Raw genomic sequence first — 20,227 nt, forward strand, 5'->3', positions numbered from 1 at the left:
GGTCCATGTTCTCTATTTTATTCTCTTTCAGCAACTATTCTGCATTCCTCCATAATTCTGTGCCATTCTTTTGCCAGTTTATCCATTGACATGTCTACTTTCTTGGCTGTCCTTCACAGTACCCTGAATATATCGTCTCAAATCTGCATGTAGATAAGGACTCTGTACTTACCAAGATGGACTTATTGTATCTACAGGGTTCATTTGGGTCCATATTGAACCTCACCCAAACCTCAACTTCAACATATTTTCCCTAAGAATGTCTGCTCTTACTCTTCCTTCCTTCCTTCCTTCCTTCCTTCCTTCCTTCCTTCCTTCCTTCCTTTCATTCATTTAATAAGTATTGTTTTCAGTCATACAGCAGTGAGCAAGACAGATATGGAGTCCAGTTGAGTTGCTTTAACTTTTCATTCACTTTTAGTGTTTTGTCCATGTTGTAGAATTCCCGGAAGTCACAAATAAAAGCATCTATGGCAGCCAGGCAATGATGATGAGTGATGTAGGCCTATGAGCCCAGTAGAGACCAAGCAAGGAAGCCCAGATCTCTCATGTTTTCCAGCTAAACTAGGAATCTAGATTTTATATATATATTTATTTTTTTTAAAAAAAGATTTTTATTTATTTATTCATGAGAGACACAGAGAGAGAGAGAGAGAGAGAGAGAGAGAGAGAGAGAGGCAGAGACACAGGCAGAGGGAGAAGCAGGCTCCATGCAGGGATCCTGACATGGGACTTGATCCCAGGTCTCCACAATCACGCCCTGGGCTGAAGGCAGCGCTAAACCGCTGAGCCACCTGGACTACCCTAGAAATCTAGATTTTAAAGTGAAATCTCCTGATTTATTGAATTTTGGTATCTACTTCAAAAATATTTGGAAAACTACCATGTAGGCCAAATGAAACATTTTGGTGGCTGAATTTGACCACTGAGCCTTCCATTTAGGGACCCCTGTGAGCCTAGGCGTCCTGGGAAGGCTAAACATCCTCATTTTTTGTAAGCTCATACACCCCAATGTTCCTAACACATGGGCACCTGCAAAACATTCTTGCCTGCTATCTATGCCTCGTGTCTCCGTCACCCCCCAACAATTCAGTATCTTCTTTACCCCATCCCCCAACTGTTGCTTTTCTTTACTCCCATTGTCTCTTTCCAGTAAATGTATGACATAAGGGTAAGGAGGAGCAAGATGAAAATTGAATTGTTGAAGTGAAAATTCTACTTTAGGGCAGCCCGTGTGGCTCAGCGGTTTCACACGGCCTCCAGCCTAGGGCGTGATCCCTGGGATCATGGGATTGAGTGCTGCCTCTGGCTCCCTGCAGGGAGCCTGCTTCTCCCTCTGCCTCTCTCTCTCTGTGTCTCTCATGGATAAATAAATAAAATCCTTTTTTTTTGTTTGTTTGTTTTAAAGAAAATTCTATGTTAAAATGCATCTAAAAGCAGTTTGGAGCTCCAAAGGGAGAGAACCCTAATTCTGTGTAGTTCTGCAGGCTGGGTGAAAGAGTCAAACCCAAATCCTTGGTTTGGGGTGGGACCAAAATGATGCAAATGAGCTCAGACTGAGAGGAGACCGAGAGCAGCGCTGCCGGGAGGACGGAGGCAGGTAAGCCAGCTGCAAAGTCAGCAGAGGACCTTGCTCTTCCCACCGGCCGTGCAGCAGCTGTGAAGAGCTGTGCCCGCCTCTCCCTCTTATGAATGATGCCTCGACCGTTAGCTATGCAGCATTTCCAGGAGCTAATATCTGCTATTTAGCTATTTTCATGCATTTCTGGGAGCACCCCGTGAAGGAACAGCAGACTCCTCTTGAGAGCATCCAATGCCCGGTCGCTCCCCGCTTTTCCGGGCCCCGCTTCCCAGGGAGCGTCGGATGCAGCGCTGCGCCCCGCCGTCTGCAGACCCTGCAGCTCCCCTTGGCGGGAGCCTCAGCCTGAGGGCAGGCCCCTGACCCTCGCCTCCCCTGGGCCCTCCCTCCCGACCTTACCCGGCGGCTGCTCCTGGCTGATGCGCTTGCTCGGGAGGCAGGCTGCTGTCGGGATCTCTAACGCATCGTCCTGGCGGTCTCTGCTGCATCCTCCTCTGAGCAGCTTAGGGCTACAATTTTTAATAATAGCAAAAAAAAAAAAAAAAATACAATTTTTTTGGCGATCTCTGCTGCATCCTCCTCTGAGCAGCTTAGGGCTACAATTTTTAATAATAGCAAAAAAAATACAATTTTTAATAATAGCAAAATCAAAGAGGCATGTGTTGTAGGCCTGTTGTTTTAGCACATTTGTAGGAGCCACTCCCCCCCCCCCCCCCGCCCCGATTCCTACAGCCCTAATATGCGCTTAAAGACGCCCTAGGTCCTTTTATCCGGTTCGAATTTCAGCGAATTCCGTTTTAACGACGTGGGTTCTCAGCCCCCGGGTTACATTAACATGCAGCAGGTGGGGGGGGGGGGGGCGTGGGCCTCGAGGGTGTACGTTTTTGATGTAATTACTGCTAATTGAAGACCAACGAGGTCCGGCCGGGCCGTCTCCCGGGCCCCAGGCCTCACCCGTTGCTCCGGGCGCCCCCGAGGGTGCATCGCGGGAGGCCGTCCCGGCGGGGGTGCAGGGCCGCACGGGCAACGACCAGCAGGCCTCCCAGGCCCCAGCCGCGCTGCTGCAGCCGCGGGGTCTCGGGGCCGCGCCGCGCACGCGCACAGCCTCCTCCCCCGCTCCCCCCGCCCCGCCCCGCGCGCACGCGCACAGGGACCCCCGCCCCCGAGGGAGGCGGGGGGGGCGCAGGGGGGTGCGCGGGGGCCGCGGCTCGCCCTCGCGCGTGCCCTCGCCGCGCCCGAGCCCCGCCGGGGGGAACCGCTTTCTCCCGGCATGCAGCGGGCGCAGGGATTTAACACCAAGATGGCGGACGGCCCGGACGAGTACGACGCCGAGGCGGGCTGCGTGCCCCTGCTGCACCCGGAGGTGAGGGGCCGCCCGGAGCCGCCCCAGCCCCGGGCCGCGGGCGCCGGTCCCCCCGGGACGCGCGGAGGGCTGCGGCGGGGCCCGGGGCCGTGCGGGGGCTGCGGGGCGCGGACAGGCGGGCAGGCCCGAGCGCGGCCGCGGCTGCGAGCGGATAACGGGGCGGCGGCGGCTGGGCGGCCCGGGGCGCGGGGCGCGGGGGGCAGCGCTGCTCGGCGCCGTGCGGGCCGCGGGGGCGCTTCCGGGGCGGGCGTCCGTGCTGGACGCGGCCGCGGGCACAGGTCGCAACTTTCGGGGGGAAGGCGGGCGCTCGCGGCGGGCGGGACTGGGGGGGCTCCCGCTGCGGGCTCGGCCCCCGGGGTCTGGCGGCGGGCGGGGGGCACGGCTCGGGGTCCGCCGGCCTGGCTGCAGCTGCGGGCTCGGGGCCTCCGGGCAGCTCGGCCGCCGGGTCGCGGTCTGGAGGCGGGGGCAGGGGGCGGTGCACGGCCCCGGGCCCGCTGGCCAGGCTCCGGCTGCAGGCTCTGGGCCTCCGGTCGCGGTCTGGCGGCGGGGCGGGTCTGTGCGCTGGACGTGGGGGAGGGGGGGTGCACGGCCCCGGGCTCGGGACCTCCGGGGCAGCTCGTCCCCGGGTCGGGGTCTGGGGGCGGGGGGTGCACGGTCCCCGGCCCGCCGGCGTGGCTCTCGCTGCAGGCTTGGGGCCTCCGGTGCTGCTCGGCCGCCCGGGTCGGGGCGGGTCTGTGCGCTGGAGGGGGTTGGTGCACGACCCCGGGCCTTCTGGCCTGGCTGCCGCTGCAGGCTCGAGGCCTCCGGTGCAGCTCGGCCGCCGGGGTCGGGGTCGGGGCCGTGCATGGCCTGGCCTTGCTCCCGCTGCGGGCTCGGGGCCCTCGGGGCAGCTCGGAGGGAGCTCCGGGCTCCCGCGGTCTCTGCGGGATGAAGGCGGGACCACGGCCTCCAGGGTGCGGTGGCGGCGACGGACGTGCACGGCTGCCTGGCTCCCCCGGAGCGGGATGGTTCTGCTGACCTCGGGGTTGGGGCTTCCAGCCTGCGTCGCCCAGTGAAACGTGGACACACACACACACACACACACACACACTCAGAGTGCCGCGTATTAACACCCAACCACCGTCTTATTCATCACTTTGATTTACTAGAAGCAGATGGGACAGTTCTTTAGGAAGATGCTTGAGCTGCTCTCAACCAGAAAGGGCTCCTCAGGATTTCTGAGAAACAGAGCTGTACAGTAAGTCTTTGCGACCAAGGTAGTGACATTTTTATTTATTTTTTGTTAAGGATTTTATTTATTTATTCATGAGAGACACACACAGAGGCAGAGACACAGGCAGAGGGAGAAGCAGGCTCCATGCAGGGAGCCCGACATGGGACTCAATCCCAGGTCTCCAGGATCACGCCCTGGGCCAAAGGCAGGCGCCAAACCGCCGAGCCGTCACCCAGGGATCCCCAGTAGTAACATCTTTGGAGCTGCCATAGGACATGCCCTTTCTTTTAGTTCACACTTAGGCCTTAAAAAATACACCAGGGCATAAAGTTCTCAGATGATGACTCGAAAATGTTGCCAAGGAATAGGTCTGTTCATGTCTTCTCAGTGAAAGTCTTAAATACTGAGATGTTGATTTTATGTATTCTGACATAGTGTTCTTTCAGTGAACCGTTGGTGTGTGGCGTGGTACATTGTTTGGCACTTTAGGAGTAATTGTAACTGATAACAGATCCCTAGCGCTGTTGCTGGTAGTAATGAAGTGGCCTGTAGGCTTGGAATGGAGAGCCCAGTCTTCGGGTTGCCACTTAAAAGAACGTTATGAGAACATCGGCTTCTCCTTCCGCACACTGCAAGTAGAAGTTGATATGAGATCTGCCATTCTTTTTCATCTGGCAAACACAAGGCCCAACTACTTTAGATGTTTTGAGTCTTAACGCTGTGGTTTCCAGTGTTGCATGCACACCTGGTGCAGACCTGGTAAAGTTCTGCTTCCTTGCACTATGTTCTTGGGCAGACTCCTCTGAGTTCTAGCTTCATCATTTGTATTTATGGTATGAAGTGGCAATAACTAATAGGCTATTATGAGGATCGTGATAATGTATTCTTTTGTTGTTGTTGTTAAAACAAGCAGCTTTTGGTCTCAGAAAGAAACCTGTTCTCTGCCTTGGTGGGCAAATAAAATAATAAGACTTTTAACAACTGTAGGAGACTTGGGTTCCAGTTCTGTTATTTGTAGTAATTAATTAGCCAAAGGACTTGAGACAAGTACTTAATCTCTCTCTCTCTCTCTTTTTTTTTTTTTTTTTAAAGATTTGTTATTTGTTCATGAGAGACACAGGCAGAGGGAGAAGCAGGCTACCTGCAGGGAGCCCAGTGTGGGACTTCATCCCAGAAACTCCATCCCAGGACCCTGCGGTCACACCCTGGGCCCAAGGCAGATGCTCAATCACTGAGCCCCCCAAGCGTCCAGTACTTAATCTCTTAAAGCCTGAATTTGTTAATCAGAAATGCAGATGTGGCCTAGTTCACTTGGTTATAAGGGATCAGGCGAGACTGTATGTTGAGGATTAAGAACTGGCACATTGTAGGTGTTCACTTAGTGTTATTTCTTTTTCCTCTACCAGGAGGGAGATGTTACACGTGTGTTTTGGTTTTGGCAAATGGTTTAGAGACTTGTGTGGGTTTTAATTTATGGAATAGAATATTGTAGGAGCAAGTTTTATTTTACTTCAGATTTAACACTGTGTCACAAAAATAGTTTTTCACTTAATATTTGTTGAACAGATGAATTATTTGTAGGATAAAGAAATTAGCCATTCCTTAAATCTGCTCTTAGTATGCATACTGCTCACTATTAAAACCTTTCTCGGGATTATGTAATTAGCTGAACAGGGAAACCTTTTTTTAATTTTTTTTTTTTTATTTTAGAGGTATTTACTGTGAGAAAACTTACTTTTTAATTAATCAAACGATCCATTAATTTAGTGAGTCTTTTAAACATTTGTTTATTTTGTTTGGGTCAGGTACTGTGCTGGGCTCTTGGCACTTTGGGATTTTCGTGTTTAATTCAACGAGAAGCAGAATAGGATGTGGTTGAGAGCCACTGGTAACAAAATCTGGGTTCTGCACTTGCTGTTATTATGGTAAATTTACATTTGTAAAACTGGGTTGATACTCCTTATAGTGCTTATTGTGAATATTAAGTAAAAAAATAATGTTTATAAATGTTTATCAATGTTTATAGAGTAGCCATCCCAGACCACAGCAGGTGGTCTGCCAACAACTCTGACCTTCTGAAAGCCCTAGCATGTAGTGAATACTGGTGCTATTACTTTGCTTTCTGATGAAATAGGTGATTATTCATTTTATTATAATGGAAGAAATTAGAGCTATTTGGAAAAAGTTGAACTGATTATCCTGGGATTAGGGTGCTAATCCTAGCTCTGTGACTTTAGGCTGTTGGACATTTAACTACTCTTAGTTTCTTTGCTTTTAAGATAGAGAGGCTAGGGGCGCCTGAGTGGCTGAGGTCATTAAGCGTCGGACTCTTGATCTCAGCTCAGGTCATGATCTCAGAGTTGTGAGTTTGAGCCCTGCGTTGGGCTCTGTACTGGGTGTGGAGCCTACTTAAAACAACAACAACAACAACAACAAAAACAGAACATAAAGAGGCTAGACTAGATCTCTTAAGATTTTTTTAAACTCTACTGTTGTAATTGTATGTTGTGATTTTTCAGAATCAGTAGGTTTGAGCATCTATCTTCTACATGCATAGCACTGTCCTAAGTTATATGGATGAAAATAAAATAAGTAAGATATCTTCTGCTTTCCAGAAGTTAATGATCTAATTTGGAATGTATACACATGTGAAACACTTAACAGAAACCAAATAAATGCTGAATTGATTAGCCTATAAGCAGTGTCAGATTTCTGTCACCTAGAATGGTTAGAAGAATGACTTCAACAGAGAGAGAGACCATATGTTGGTCTACAATCCCGTGGACTTGGTATCACCGCTCTTATGTTTCATCCGCTGGTGTATCCTCAGTAAGCCGTCCTAGCTCTTTCATAGAATGAGGCCACAATACCTCCTTTTGCCAGAGTATTATTATAGGGGCTCTGTGTTTCAGCAAGATCTGACTCAGCTTTGAACTGGATTGCCTAGATTATCTAGGGCTTTCATCTCTTGTTTGCTTCCTTTTTTTCTCAATTTCAAAACTTCTGTTACTCCTTTTCTTTAGTTTCTCTGTTTTTTTTTTTTTTTTTTTTTTTAAATGACAACATTTTTTTTTGCTTCAAATTAATATCTATCTGGGATGCCTGGGTGGCTCAGTGGTTGAGCATCTGCCTTTGGCTCAGGACGTGTTCCTGGAGTTCCGGGATCGAGTCCCGCCTCGGGCTCCTGAATGGAGCCTGCTTATGTCCCTGCCTCTCTCAGTGTCTCTCATGAATAAATGAATAAAATCTTTTAAAAAAATTAATATGTATCTCATTTTTCCCTTTGTTTAAAATGTTAAGCCAAAGTATTACTACATATCTCTTGCCTTCCGATTTTCTAAAATTTCTTTTTTGAAGTTTTTCTTTAGTGAAAATGATTTTGCCTTTTTCCATTGGTATTTTTTGACCTATTACATAGAGATAGACATATGTACACATAACTAAAACATTTGCTTTCAGAAAGTAGATAGAAAATTCCTTTGAAAATTGTTTTTCTTCTTTTGATAGGTTATGGACATATTCCTTATCCCTTTAAAGCGTATCTTTCTGGCAGGCTTTAGAATCTGATGCCTTTTTTTTAGGGAGAAAGCTATATGTCATGTTGTTGTAATTTAGATTTAAAAATACTGTAACCACTGAATCAATAGATACAAAATGAAAATGCAACTAATTGTTGACCTCATGGATTGTGGCAAAGCCAAAGTTGAAAACTACTGACCTATACCCCAAAAAATTGTATTTGGTTGTGAGATACCATTTTAAGTTTTGACTTCTTTGTTTTATTTTGCTTGTTTTTATTTAGAGAGTCATCCCAAAAGTATTTATTAAGAATGGATAGTGGAGTGGATAGATACAAGAAGATACAGATTAAAAGTATGAGTAAGGGGGATCCCTGGGTGGCTCAGTGGTTTAGCGCCTGCCTTTGGCCTAGGGCGCGATCCTGGAGTCCCGGGATCGAGTTCCGCGTCAGGCTCCTGGCATGGAGCCTGCTTCTCCCTCCTCCTGTGTCTCTGCCTCTCTCTATGTCTATCATAAATAGTAAATAAAAGAATATTAAAAAAAAGTATGAGTAGTAGTGTTTGGCTGCTTGAGCTTAAATCCTTAGTGTTGCCACTTACTAGCTATGTGACCCTAGGCAAGTTATTGAACTGTGTCCTATTTTTCCAGACTAAAATGGGAATACAATAGCACCCCTGTCTCATGAAGTTGTTGTCAAGGTTAAGACAACATATATAAAATTCTGAGTCTGGTGCTTTGTAACACAATACACGTTAATACTAATGTTGTGGTATGAATTTAGTAATTCTCAAGGAGTAGTAGTAAACATATATTAGATATGGAGGCAACTAAGCAGCTAAGATAAATGAAACTGGGGATTGAGGAGAGGATGGGCAGAGGAGTCTGTCATAAGCTTTTTAAATACTATTACATTTTCTTAAAAATGTGTGCCTTGATATGAGGAGCATTTATTGAACATCTAAATTACAATGCTGATGCTCTGATAGGCCACAAAGTAATGGGGAATATAAAATAAGGCATTGCAGAATAACAAAAGATTAACTGTAGGCCTTCAGATCCCTCACAATAGACAAAAGTGTGTTAAAATTTTGTTAAGAATTAAAAACCCATGGCAAAACCCATTTTCCTCCAGAGGGTATCCTAAGGTTATGTTAGGGTAGTTAGGATTAGTAAAGGCATCTTGATACAGTGTGCTTTTTAATAGAACCTCTTAAAACCACATAATCCCCAAACCATTTCAATATCAGGATTATGTGAAATGCTCTTTCTCAGCATCATCTAACTGTAGTTAGATTTCTACACTTTCTACAGTTAGATGATCATCTAACTGTAGTATGATTTTGTAAATAGATTCTATTACAGATAGGTATTTTAAAAATAAAATATCAAATACTTTAAACTTTGGAGTTTGAAAAATTGATTCAAGGCAATATTTAAAAAATATGCAAATAAAATTCTCATTCAGTATGATTTTCCAGTGGTAGGATAATTTTCTATTGAAAAAATCTTTAAAATAGAGCTACATAGGCAGCTAATTTAAAAGTAATGTGAAACTTCAGTTTTCTGTAAAGGAGATATCACAAAGAACTTAATTTCATGAGTTATAAAGGTATATTTTTTGCTTTTTTAATCGTTGGTGAAAATTTGTCCTATGATTATTGCATTTTCTAGGGTTAGTAGATAAAATATGAATCTTTCTTTGATAAACCACAATATTACAATGCCCTGAGCTAGTCTTTCAGATTGTCAATGATTATTATTGAAGAGATGGAGATGAAGGGCCTAAATGTACCTGGAGTATGGTGGGTTTGGTTTCTCTCTCTTTCTCTCTTTTTTTTTTTTTTTGCATATATGTTAAATAGCTTATATTTTTAAAAATCAGTTCTTTAATACTAGGAAAAGTCAAGTAAAAAATAGTAACTACTGATTGAGATGTTACTGTACCCTTGTCAATTTTTTTTTAAAGGTTTTATTTATTAGAGAGTTACATGCACGAGATGGGGGAGGGGCAGACTCCCAGCTTGACAAGGAGTCCAATGGGGGTGGGAGGCAGCTCTATCTCAGGACCCTAAGGTCATGACCTGAGCCAAAGGCAGACACTTAACCAACTGAGCCACCCAGGTGCCCCTACCCTTGTCAATTTTTAAAAATAACTTTCTGGATTATCAGCATTTGTTAATTTATGAAGGATTTAATGAGGATGAGCAAAACTATCGCTATTTTCATGAAAAATTAAAAAAAAAAAACTCTTCTGTGAGCTGAAGAGAGAAGTTGCTTGTTTTTTTTTTTTTTGCTTGTTGTTTTAGAATCCTTGAGTTGCAAACCCTTTTAAAACTTACTTGGGGGCAGCCCAGGTGGCTCAGCAGTTTAGCACTGCCTTTGGCCCAGGGTGTGATCCTGGAGACCTGGGATTGAGTCCCATGTCGGGCTCCCTGCATGGAGCCTGCTTCTCCCTCTGCCTGTGTCTCTGCTTCTCTCTCTCTCTCTCTCTCATGAATAAATAAATCTTAAAAAAAAAAAAAAAAAAAAAAGACTTGGGCAAAAAAGGGAAGTTACTAATTACATAACCCTAACTTAGGATGGCAGGGATGCATTTAAACTCAAGGATACCTGACTTGAGCTGAGAATGTCACCAAGACTATTTTCTGTCTATCCTCATCTCTGCATGTCAGCTCTATTTTCTTCTAATGGGGAGCTGCTGCTTTCTTCTCTGTAGTGGCGACATGCATGCTGACTCCCCTCCCCCCCCCCCCGCCCCCCCATATCTCAACTTTCACTAACCATTAGAGAGGGACTGCATGTCTTCCTTTATTCCACACTGGAAAGTGGCATTGCATTTTCCTGTTTTAGGTTATATTTCCACATGACCATGAAATAGGGCCTGTAATTTGCTAACATCTCTTGGTTGGATTTGGGGAAGAATAGTTTGCTTAAAGAAGGAATGCTGGCAGGCAAAATTATTTGTCTTCTATATTCTTAATGGAAAGAACTGTTTATTTGCTTTGTTTCCAATCATCTAGTTTTTTATATGCTTTAAGAGATATTGTAATTACATTGAACTCATTCTTAATGCCAAATATTCTAATTGGCTTACTGAATAGCATTCTGTATTAATGATCTAGACCAGGAGTTGGGAAGCTTTCTGTAAGGGCCAGGTAGTAAATATTTTCAAGTTTGTGGGCCATATAATCTCTTTAGCAACTGCTCAGCTCTGTGCTGGTCATAGGAGAGCAGCCAAAGGCAATATGGAAATGATTGGATGTGCTGTGTTCGAATAAGACTTCATATATAAAATCAGGTGGTGTGCCAGATTTGACCTAGAGGCTATACTTGCCAGCCCCTTATTGGGACAATACATTGAAACTCCAGGAAATTTATATTAAAATATATGTTTCAATGCCTTGAATTCATTAATCACTTGTGTTCAGTAACTATTAGAACTGGATTCATGTGGGAGATGGGTTGGGTGAACTAAGAGAGAGAGAGAGAGAGAGAGAGAGAATGTGTGTGTGTGTATGTATTAGAATCTTATGGAGACTTTTGATAGAATACACCTATTTCCATCCACACCTCTCAAAGCCTCTAATTTCGTATGTGGATTTGTGCTATGTATATTTTGAAAAAGTCCCAGGGATGATTCTTATACCTCTCTAATACTGGTACATACTTGATAGGTGGGAAAAATTTTACTACAGGAGGAAGAGGGAACCTAATTTGACATTTAATGTATGAGGCATTGTACCATATGCTTTTCATGTTTTCTCTTCAGTTTGATAGCAATGGTAATTGCTAACATTGATGAAATTATAACTATGAGCTAGTCACTGTCCTGAACAGTTTTGCATATATATTCATTCATTTAATTCTCACACTTTTTTTTATACCTATATTACAAGTGAGGAAATGGAGACATAGAATAAGTAACTTGCTGGTAGTGCCCTAATTGAATTTGAATCCAGTTGCTCCTTTTTATAGTGCAGCACAGTGTGAAAGTGATACAGTCGTAGATACGTTTCATTGGATATTATTTACCAGGCACTGGTTAGCTGTGATTGCAAATGCCCTCATTTACTTTTTTTAAAAAAACTTTTAATAGGCTTTGTTTTTTTTAAGACCAGTTTTGAGTTCACAGCAAAACTGAGCAGAAAGTGTAGAGCTTTCCCATATACTCTCTGCCCCCCATACCAGCACCAGCCTCCCCTGCATCAGAGTCACATGTGTCATGAATGTACCTTAACACTTCATTATCACCCAAAGTCCATACGTTACACTAGGCTTCACTTTTGGTATGTATTCGTCAGGTTTTGACAAACGTATAATGATATATATCTATTGTTACAGTAATATACAGAATGGTTTCACTGCCCGAAAAAATCCTCTGTGCTCTACCTTATATTCATCCCTCCCTCTCTCCCTCCTAGTTCTGGCAACCACTAAATTTTTCTTTCTTTCTTTCGTTCTTCCTTTTTTTTTTTTAACTGTTTCCGTAGTTTTGCCTTTACCATAATGTCGTGTCACGTAATTTGAATCATACAGTCTGTAGCCTTTTCGGGTTAGCTTCTTTAGTAATATGCATTTAAGCTTCCTCTGTATTTTTTCATGACTGGACAGCTCATTTCTTTTTTAATGCTAAAGAGTGTTCCATTGTGTGGCTGTACCATAGTTTAGATACTCATTTACCTACTAAAGAACATTTTGGTGATTTCAGTGTTGCACTCATTTTACTTTTTTACAGTTCTGCAAAGGAGGTGTTACTGAGCTGTTTGCAGATTAGGAAGCAGTCAAGGGGTGAAGTACTTTATTCAGGTTCACGTCATTAGCAGTTGGCAGAGTGTGTATTAGAACCTAAACTCTTGACTCCAAAGCCATAATTCTCATATATATTCTGCTATATAGTTTAATAGGTCAAAACACAAATTGTTTTTGATTATGTAATTGAAAAACTGTCAGAATTACTATCAGCTTTTGTTAAAGGTGTTAGAGGAGGACTCAATTTTGGTAGTTGCTCTAAGTCCACTTCTTTGAGTAGCTATTTGACTTGAAATCCAAAACCTAGATTTTCTTAAAAATACTTTTCTTCAAAATGTTTCTTCAATTTATTCTGTTTTGTCTTTCTCCTGCTTAGTCTGAACCTGTAAGCAAAATATGTTTTCATTCATAAAATCCCTTGAGAGGAAATGAAATAACCCTAGGTGTGGATCAGGGTGGAGGGGCTGGAGGGGTCGGAGAGAAATACTCTTAGTATTAAATCTGTGGCAGTGGCTGATAAGACAAATGTTACTGGCTTGAGTCTAGACACTTGGGGTTTAAGCCTTTTTGAAGAGTCCCTCTTTCATTTGTGTTACCATGCCTCACTGTAATCCTAAGTATTCACTGCTCTGCATTCGTAATTCTGCAGCTATGATCATGAATGAATTGTAGATCTTTCTAATGGAATTTTTGCTTTCTGGTTGAACACCCATTATGAGTATCCAAGATCTTTCAGCTGTTTAAGAAGTTAATTGAGTTGATTTCATAAGTTTCCATTGTTTAAACTTGTTTTTTCCTTATATGTCTTCTTTCCTGTGGATAATTTAATGTAGTCAAATCCTAAGAAAGGCCACACCTGGGGGGAAAAACTGACAAACTGGAATCTAGAACTGTATCATTGCAGAACAAGTAAGAACTTAAACTTTCTGAACTATGATCCCAACATCTGATTTGTTCTATATTGAATAGTGCATATGAATTTTCAAGGTATCAGAAATTTAAATTCCAGTATGGGTTTTATGACTTTTAAAAATAATGACACATGATTATTGTCAAAAATTTAAGAAATACAGAAGGTATATAGTAGAAGGTAAAAGTATGTAACCAATGCATTTTTTTATGAATACACTTTGGATGTAGTCCCATTGTAGCATATAATTATCTTTCCCATTCTTTGTAATGTCTAGACCTGCCTTGTTTAACGTGATAACCACCACCAATGACATGTGCCAATTTAAATGTAAGTTAATTAAAATGAATATAATAGATATTCAGCTTTTCAGTCACACTAGTCAAGTTTCAAGTGTTGATTAGCAATGTGTGCCTAGTGACTACTGTTTGAGACAGCATAGAAATGTAGAATATATCTGTAATTGCAGAAAGTTCTGTTGGACAACACTGGTCTGGATGGTTTTAAAAAAATGTATATGCCTTTAAAAATATTTTCTGCATAACTCTTTGTTAAGGCATATTTTATTTATGATAAATTGTGTGAATTTAAAATGTTTAAGCTGATAATTTTTCTTTGAGTTAAACTTTTTGAGATAGTTTAGATTCACATGCAGTTGTAAGAAAAAGTGCAGAGAGATCTTGTGTACCCTTTACCTAGGTTCCCCCAGTGGTAACACCTTGCAAGATTATAGTGTAGTATCACAACCAGGAGATTGATATTGACTCAGTGAAGATACAGAACATTTCATCATGACAAAGATCCTTCATAGTGCCCTTGTGTGCCATGGTAATCTGTTAATTCATTTTGGGGCACCTGCGTGCCTCAGTCGGTTAACCATCTTCCTTTGGCTCCGGTTATCATCCTAGGGTCCTGGGATTGCCCCCCATGTCGGGCTCTCTCCTCAGCGGGGAGCCTGTTTCTCCATCTCCCTCTGTGTGCTGCTCCACTTGCTTGTGCCCTCTCTCTGTCAAATAAAATTTTTAAAAAATCCATTATCCATTTCTATAGTTTTACAATTTTAAGAATATTATTTAAATGGAATCGTAGTGGTATGTAACCTTATGGGATTGGCTTTTTTCAATCAGCATAATTCTCTGGAGATTCATCTGGTTGTAGCAGTCAGTCATTAGTTCCTTTTTATTACTGAGTAGTAAGTATATGGATATACTACAGTTTGTTTAACCATTTACCTGTCAAAGGAGATCTAGGTTGTTTCCAGTTTTTGGTTATTATAAATGAAGCTGCTTTAACTGTTTGTGTATAGGTCTTTGTGTAAAAATAAATTTTCATGAGGCACCTGGTTGGTGCAGTTGGTTAAGTGTCTGACCCTTGATTTCAGCTCAGATTGTAATCTCAGAATCCTGATATTGAGCTCCACATTGGACTGTCCACCCAGTGTATGGAAGCCTGTTTAAGATTTTCTCCCTCTCCCTTTGCCCCTCCTCCCCATGCACATGCTCTCTCTCTTTATCAACTAATACATAAATAAAGCTTAAAAAAAAGTTTTCATTTCCTGGATAAATGCCCAGGAGTACAATTACTGGGTTATATGGTAGTTGTATGTTAGTGTTCTCAAGAAACTGTCAGGCTGTTTTCCACAGTGGCTGTATATTTTACATTTCAGTCTGCAGTGTATGAGTAATCAGATCTCTGCATCCTCACAGCATTAGATATTGACATTTTCTGATTTTAGCCCATTTTAATAGGTATATGATGATAAGTCATTGTGGTATTAATTTGCATTTCCCTAATAGCCAATGATGCTTTGTTTTCATGTGTTTGCCATCTTTATATCCTCTTGGGTGAAATGTCTCTTCGTATTAGTTTGCTAGGGCATAGAAATACCACACATGGTGGCTTAAATAATGAAAATTTATTTTTTAATTGTTCTGGAGGGTGGAAGTCCAAGATCAAGGTATTGGCAGGTTTGGTTTCTTCTGAGGTCTTTAGCTTTAGCTGCACTTTTGCTGTGTCCTCGCATGGTTTTTCCCTCTGTACTCAACAGTGCCCCTAGTGCCTGTGTCCAGATATCCTCTTCCTTTAAGGACACCAGTCAGATTGGATGGAGGCCCACCTTGGTGACCTCATTTAAACTTAATTCCCCTTCTATAGGGGTTAGCTCCAAATACAGTAACATTCTAAGGTACTGGCGTCTTGGCTTCAGCAAATGGATTTTGGGGGGACACAGTTCAGCCCATAACAATGCCTTTTGCCACTTTTTTTTCTCCAATTGATTCTTTATTTTATTGTTGATTTTTTAAATATATCCTAGACACTAGTTCTTTGTCTTGGTTTGCAAATAGTTTTTCCCAGTCTATACAGTCTTATCAGCCTCAGTAGGGTCTTTCTTATGGCATAAGTTTACATTTTGCTGAGGTCCAGTTTCTACGTTTTTACTTTTATGGGCTGTATTTTTTTGTGTCAAGTCTCAGATTCCCCTTCCTTAGCCATAGATGTCAAATATTTTCTTTTTCTTTTTTACAGTTTATAGTTTCACAGGTAACACTGAAGTTCAGGATCAGTTATTTTTTGCATAAAGTGTGAGAATTAGGTTGAGGTTTTTTTGTGTTTTGGGGTTTTTTTGGCCTTTAAATGTCCAGTTGCTTCAATACCATTTGCTGAAAAGCTTATCTTTCCTCCCTTTAATTGGCTTTTACATTGTTGCCAGAGATCAGTTGAACATATTTCTGTGTGTGTGTGTGTGTGTGTGTGTCTAGGTTCTGGGTTCTCCGTCATTGATCTATGTATCTGTCCCTCAACCAGTACTATACCAGCTTGATTACTGTCGCTGTATAATAGGTCTTGAAGTTAATTAACTGCTTTCTTTATTCGTTTCTTTCAAAATTATTTTAGCAATTTTATTTGCCTTCCTATATGAATTTTAAAAATGACCTTGTCTATATCTACAAAAATTCTTGCTAGGATTTTGATAGGAATTGCATTAAACTTGTGTATCAATATGGGGAGAATTGACAACTTTATCATGTTAAGTGTTCCAATCCATGAATGTGGTATATCTGTCCATTTGTTTAGATCTTCTTTAGTTTCTGTCAATAGTGTTTTGTTATTTTCAGCATAAAATTAAGTGTTTGGTTACACTACTTTTTATACTCTTAGGCTGACTTAACAGCGTCTCTCCAGCAGTTCTCATAGTCCTATGTCGTCAGTTTTTATCCTTATCAGAGTATATATACTAGCAATCATTTCTCCCATCCTTAAAAAAAAAAAATTCCCAAACCAAACCATATTTTCATTTGGTCCCACTTACCTCTGACTTCTCTATTTCTTTGCTCCTCTTTATAGCACAACTCCTTAGAAGAGTTGCTTATATTTGCTGTTTCCAGTTCTTTTCCTTCCCATCTTTTCTTTAATCAGCTGGGCATATGCCCCACCTTGTCAAAGTAAAGCGGCATCTATATTGCTGAATCCGGTGGTCAGCATGGACTCTATCTTTCTTGACTTTTCATCGGCATTGATATAGTTGATTTCTCCTGGATACATTTTCTTTGCTTTATGGAATCAAAACAAAGTGTAGTTTGGTATCCATCAGATTTCCTCAAAATTAAGTCTGGTAAATCTAAGTATAGTGAAAGGAAAACTCAAACATTGCTAGTGAGAGTTTAAATGGGTACCACCACCTTAGAAAGCAATTTAATGATAGTAAAGTTGAGTATACTCAAAGTCTTTTTATCCAGAAGTTCTATTACTAGGTGCTTTCCCTAGAGAAACTTTTACAGGCGAGACCTGTATAAAATTGCTAATTGTAATAGGTTTATAGTAGCAAAAATTCTCGTAGGGAATTGTATGTGATCATTCATAAAGCAGTATCTAGCAATTGCATTGAACTACCATGTATCAGCACAGAAAAGTCTCAGAAACATAATGTTGGGTGAAAGATACCAGATATGAAAGAATAAATACTTTATGATATATTTGTGTATATGCTATTAAGTGGGACTTTCTGTGTCATCTAAGGATTTTTCCTAGAGCTCAAAGCTGAGGACAGTAGCTGACAAAGGATCCCTGCAGTGTAAACAGAGAGGCGGAACTTGCTGAGAAGTGGCTATGATTTGTCCTGGAACTCTATTACCTACAGCTTATACAAAATAAAGATTTTAATGAGGAGAAGGGCTCTTTGAAGGGTTACTAATCCAAAAAAGGAATCCAAAAAAGGATAGTGTTTATATCATCCTCTATGTGGATTGCAAACAATTTCTCTGAAAAATTGAGGAACTTTCAGGAGGGAGAATGTGTCTGTGACTGGATGCCTGCTGGGATGCTGTCTTGGTGGAGTGTTAGAGAATTCATGGAAAAGTGTGATTTGGCTCCCCTGCAGTTACTGACGGGGCTGCTGCTGCTTTCCTTGGGAAGCATAAAGGTAAGGGATATATGAAATTAGTCTTGCAGTGGAAGAGCTAGAAGAGCGGGCTTCCTCTGTGTATGTAGTGACGTTAAGAGTCTTTCCTTTGGACCAGGTGAGCACTTGAGATGCTGGTTAGGCCAGAGCTGTCATGAAAGAAACTTAACCAAAAGATAGTTGCCTGCTTGGCATAAGCAATCCCAGGTTATACCAGTAGCATAACAGCTAGGGAGGAGTTTTTAGACGTGTGCTGAAGAATGCCTGCCTCTCCTACAGCAGAAGATGTTAGAGAGGAGATTCTGTCAAAGAAAACCAGAGCTGGATGGTAGTTAAAGTGGTAAAAATTCATTTCATTCAGGAACTATTGCAATAGGGGGGAAAGAAGCCCCTCAGAATAGAACTGAGCTCAGTTCTGAATATAGCAAGGACAATTGGGAATATGGCCAATAAGAATGAGGGTTCAGTGGATTGAAATACTAACAGGAGACATCAAGGGTAGGGGGATTCTTGCTGAACTGACTTAAGAGACTGTTGCTGAAAGCAGGCCAGGGATCAGATATCAAGGTGGGAGTTTCTCTCAAAGCTGATGTAGCAGCTTACAGACAGCATCAGCGTATATGAATTTGTCCCTTTACTTCTCACTTTCTCTCTCTATCCCTGTCCTGTGGTAGGCAGAATGATGGGCCCCCCAAAGATGTCAAGTCTTAATCCCTGGAACCTATGTTGTTACCTCAATAAGGGAAAAGAGTCTTTGCAGGGATAGTTAAATTGAGTGTTGAGATGGAGACGTTATCTTGGCTATTCAGGTGGATTCTAATTGTAGTTACATGTCTCCTTATAAAAGGGAGGCAGAGGGGGACCCCTGGTTGGGTGGCTCAGCAGTTGAGCATCTTCCTTTAGCCCAGGGCATGATTCCAGAGTTCTGGGATTGAGTCCCTCATCGGGTTTCCTGCATGGAGCCTGCTTCTCCCTCTGCCTCTCTCTCTCTCTCTCTCATATGAATAAATAAATAAAATCTTTAAAACAAAAAAAGGGAGGCAGAGGGAGATTTGAACACATGTGCACAGAAGGCTATGAAGTAGACTAGAGAGATCTGGAGATGTGGGCCTGGAATATTGGAGTAATGTTGCTGCAAGTCAAGGAATGCTGGAAGAGGCAAAGAACAGCTTCTCCTCTAGTACCTCTTGAGGGAGTGTTGCCCTGTTGATACCTTCTGATACTGATACTTGATTTTGGATCTTTGACCTCCGGAACTGTGAGATAATATCTTTGGTTGTTTTAAGCTAATAAGTTTGTGGTAACCTATTATCGCTGCAATGGGAAACTAACACACCATCACATAGTATTGTAATTATTTGTTTGCATAACCTTGGGAACACAGAACACTGGATCATTAACTCTGCCTGAGGGAAACAAAGAAGGCTGTAGTGACATTTGAATTGTGAATCGAAGGATTTGTAAAAAGTGTGCCAGATCTGAGATGGGATATGCCTTCTAAGTAGAATAGCTAACATGACCAAAAGGACCCTGAGGTTTTTTGATAAGCATGGTTTCTTGAAATGGCTGTTATACATAAACATTTAGGATGCTTAGAAGAAAATGGTAGAAAAAGTAATTTGGGGCCAGTTCATGCAATTTTGCATGATTACTGAAATGTTCTTGCTTTACCTTCTTTTACATGATTATAAGGATTTTAAGCAGGGGAGTGATTGGAATAGCAAGATGGACAGACCATTTGAGAAGATGTTGTAGAGGCAAAGCAAAAAAGAGGTGATGGATTTATTTTGAGTAAAGTAGTTAAGAGTTGGTAGCTAATTGCACCTGAAATTTTGGGGACTTGAATGAGATTTAGTGTGGACGTTTTGTCCACACTGTGAACATCAGAATTGTTTATCTCATCTGTAATTTCCTTGTTCAAAATTCCCTGTTTGTCTATTGCTGACTGAACTAGATGTCTAAGTCTTTGTTTATTTAAACTCAACTGCAGATGGGATTTGTGCATTTCTTTTAGGATTTTCAGTGTTTCTTTGCCATCATATTTGCAATTTGGTGATTGAATTTAAAACTTAGTGTACACATGCACTTAACTCATACATTTAAAAAACAAACAAAACTTCTAGTGCTTGAAGGATACTTCCTCAGATTTGCCACAGGTGGGACATTTTGTGTCTGCCCCAGCTTTCTGGGGCCAAGTGGGAAATGTGGCCAGCACTTGAGCTTGGGCTCCTGGTTAAGAAGAGTTAGTTGTGTGTGTGAAGGGCAGGAAGCAGAGAAGTGGAGAGAGGCTTCCATAAGAGTTACAGGCCAACTAGGAGATAATATTAAAAGAATGCTAGTCAGAATCCTATAGTTGGAGGATAAAATTAATCTCAAGTGGACGTATTTTATAGTGAAAGGGTATGGTGGTCAACTGGGCATTATATCCAAATACAATGTTACTCATTCTCTGGAGTAATGTATTTGAATACAATTTAACAACTTTATATATAATG

The 20,227-nt window shown here is 42.1% G+C and overlaps 1 protein-coding gene and 1 long non-coding RNA gene across 9 annotated transcripts in view; one reads left to right on the forward strand and one right to left on the reverse strand.

The window, feature by feature from the left end:
• Positions 1-2,708, reverse strand: part of LOC140602783 (uncharacterized) — a 69,991-nt gene extending 67,283 nt beyond the window's left edge. For 2 of the 3 annotated variants that reach the window (XR_012005690.1, XR_012005688.1), the window contains exons 1-2: positions 2,534-2,703; positions 1,979-2,088 (exon numbers count right to left, since the gene is read on the reverse strand). This is a non-coding gene — a long non-coding RNA (uncharacterized lncRNA). Of the gene's footprint in view, positions 1-1,978; positions 2,089-2,533 lie in introns of all 3 variants that reach the window. The other variant, XR_012005689.1, reaches the window with a different exon arrangement.
• Positions 2,709-2,776: 68 nt separating this feature from the next.
• ZDHHC17 (zDHHC palmitoyltransferase 17) overlaps positions 2,777-20,227 on the forward strand; it is a 189,731-nt gene continuing 172,280 nt past the window's right edge. For 2 of the 6 annotated variants that reach the window (XR_012005673.1, XM_072772851.1), the window contains exon 1: positions 2,779-2,942. Coding sequence is in view for 4 of the 6 variants with exons in the window: in XM_072772851.1 (XP_072628952.1) it covers positions 2,850-2,942 (93 nt within the window). In the remaining 2 variants the exon portion in view is untranslated. Of the gene's footprint in view, positions 2,943-20,227 lie in introns of all 6 variants that reach the window. The other 4 variants (XR_012005674.1, XM_072772852.1, XM_072772849.1 and 1 more) reach the window with 3 other exon arrangements.

The sequence above is a fragment of the Canis lupus genome, chromosome 13 (genome assembly GCF_048164855.1).
Source record: "Canis lupus baileyi chromosome 13, mCanLup2.hap1, whole genome shotgun sequence".
NCBI lineage: Eukaryota > Metazoa > Chordata > Mammalia > Carnivora > Canidae > Canis > Canis lupus.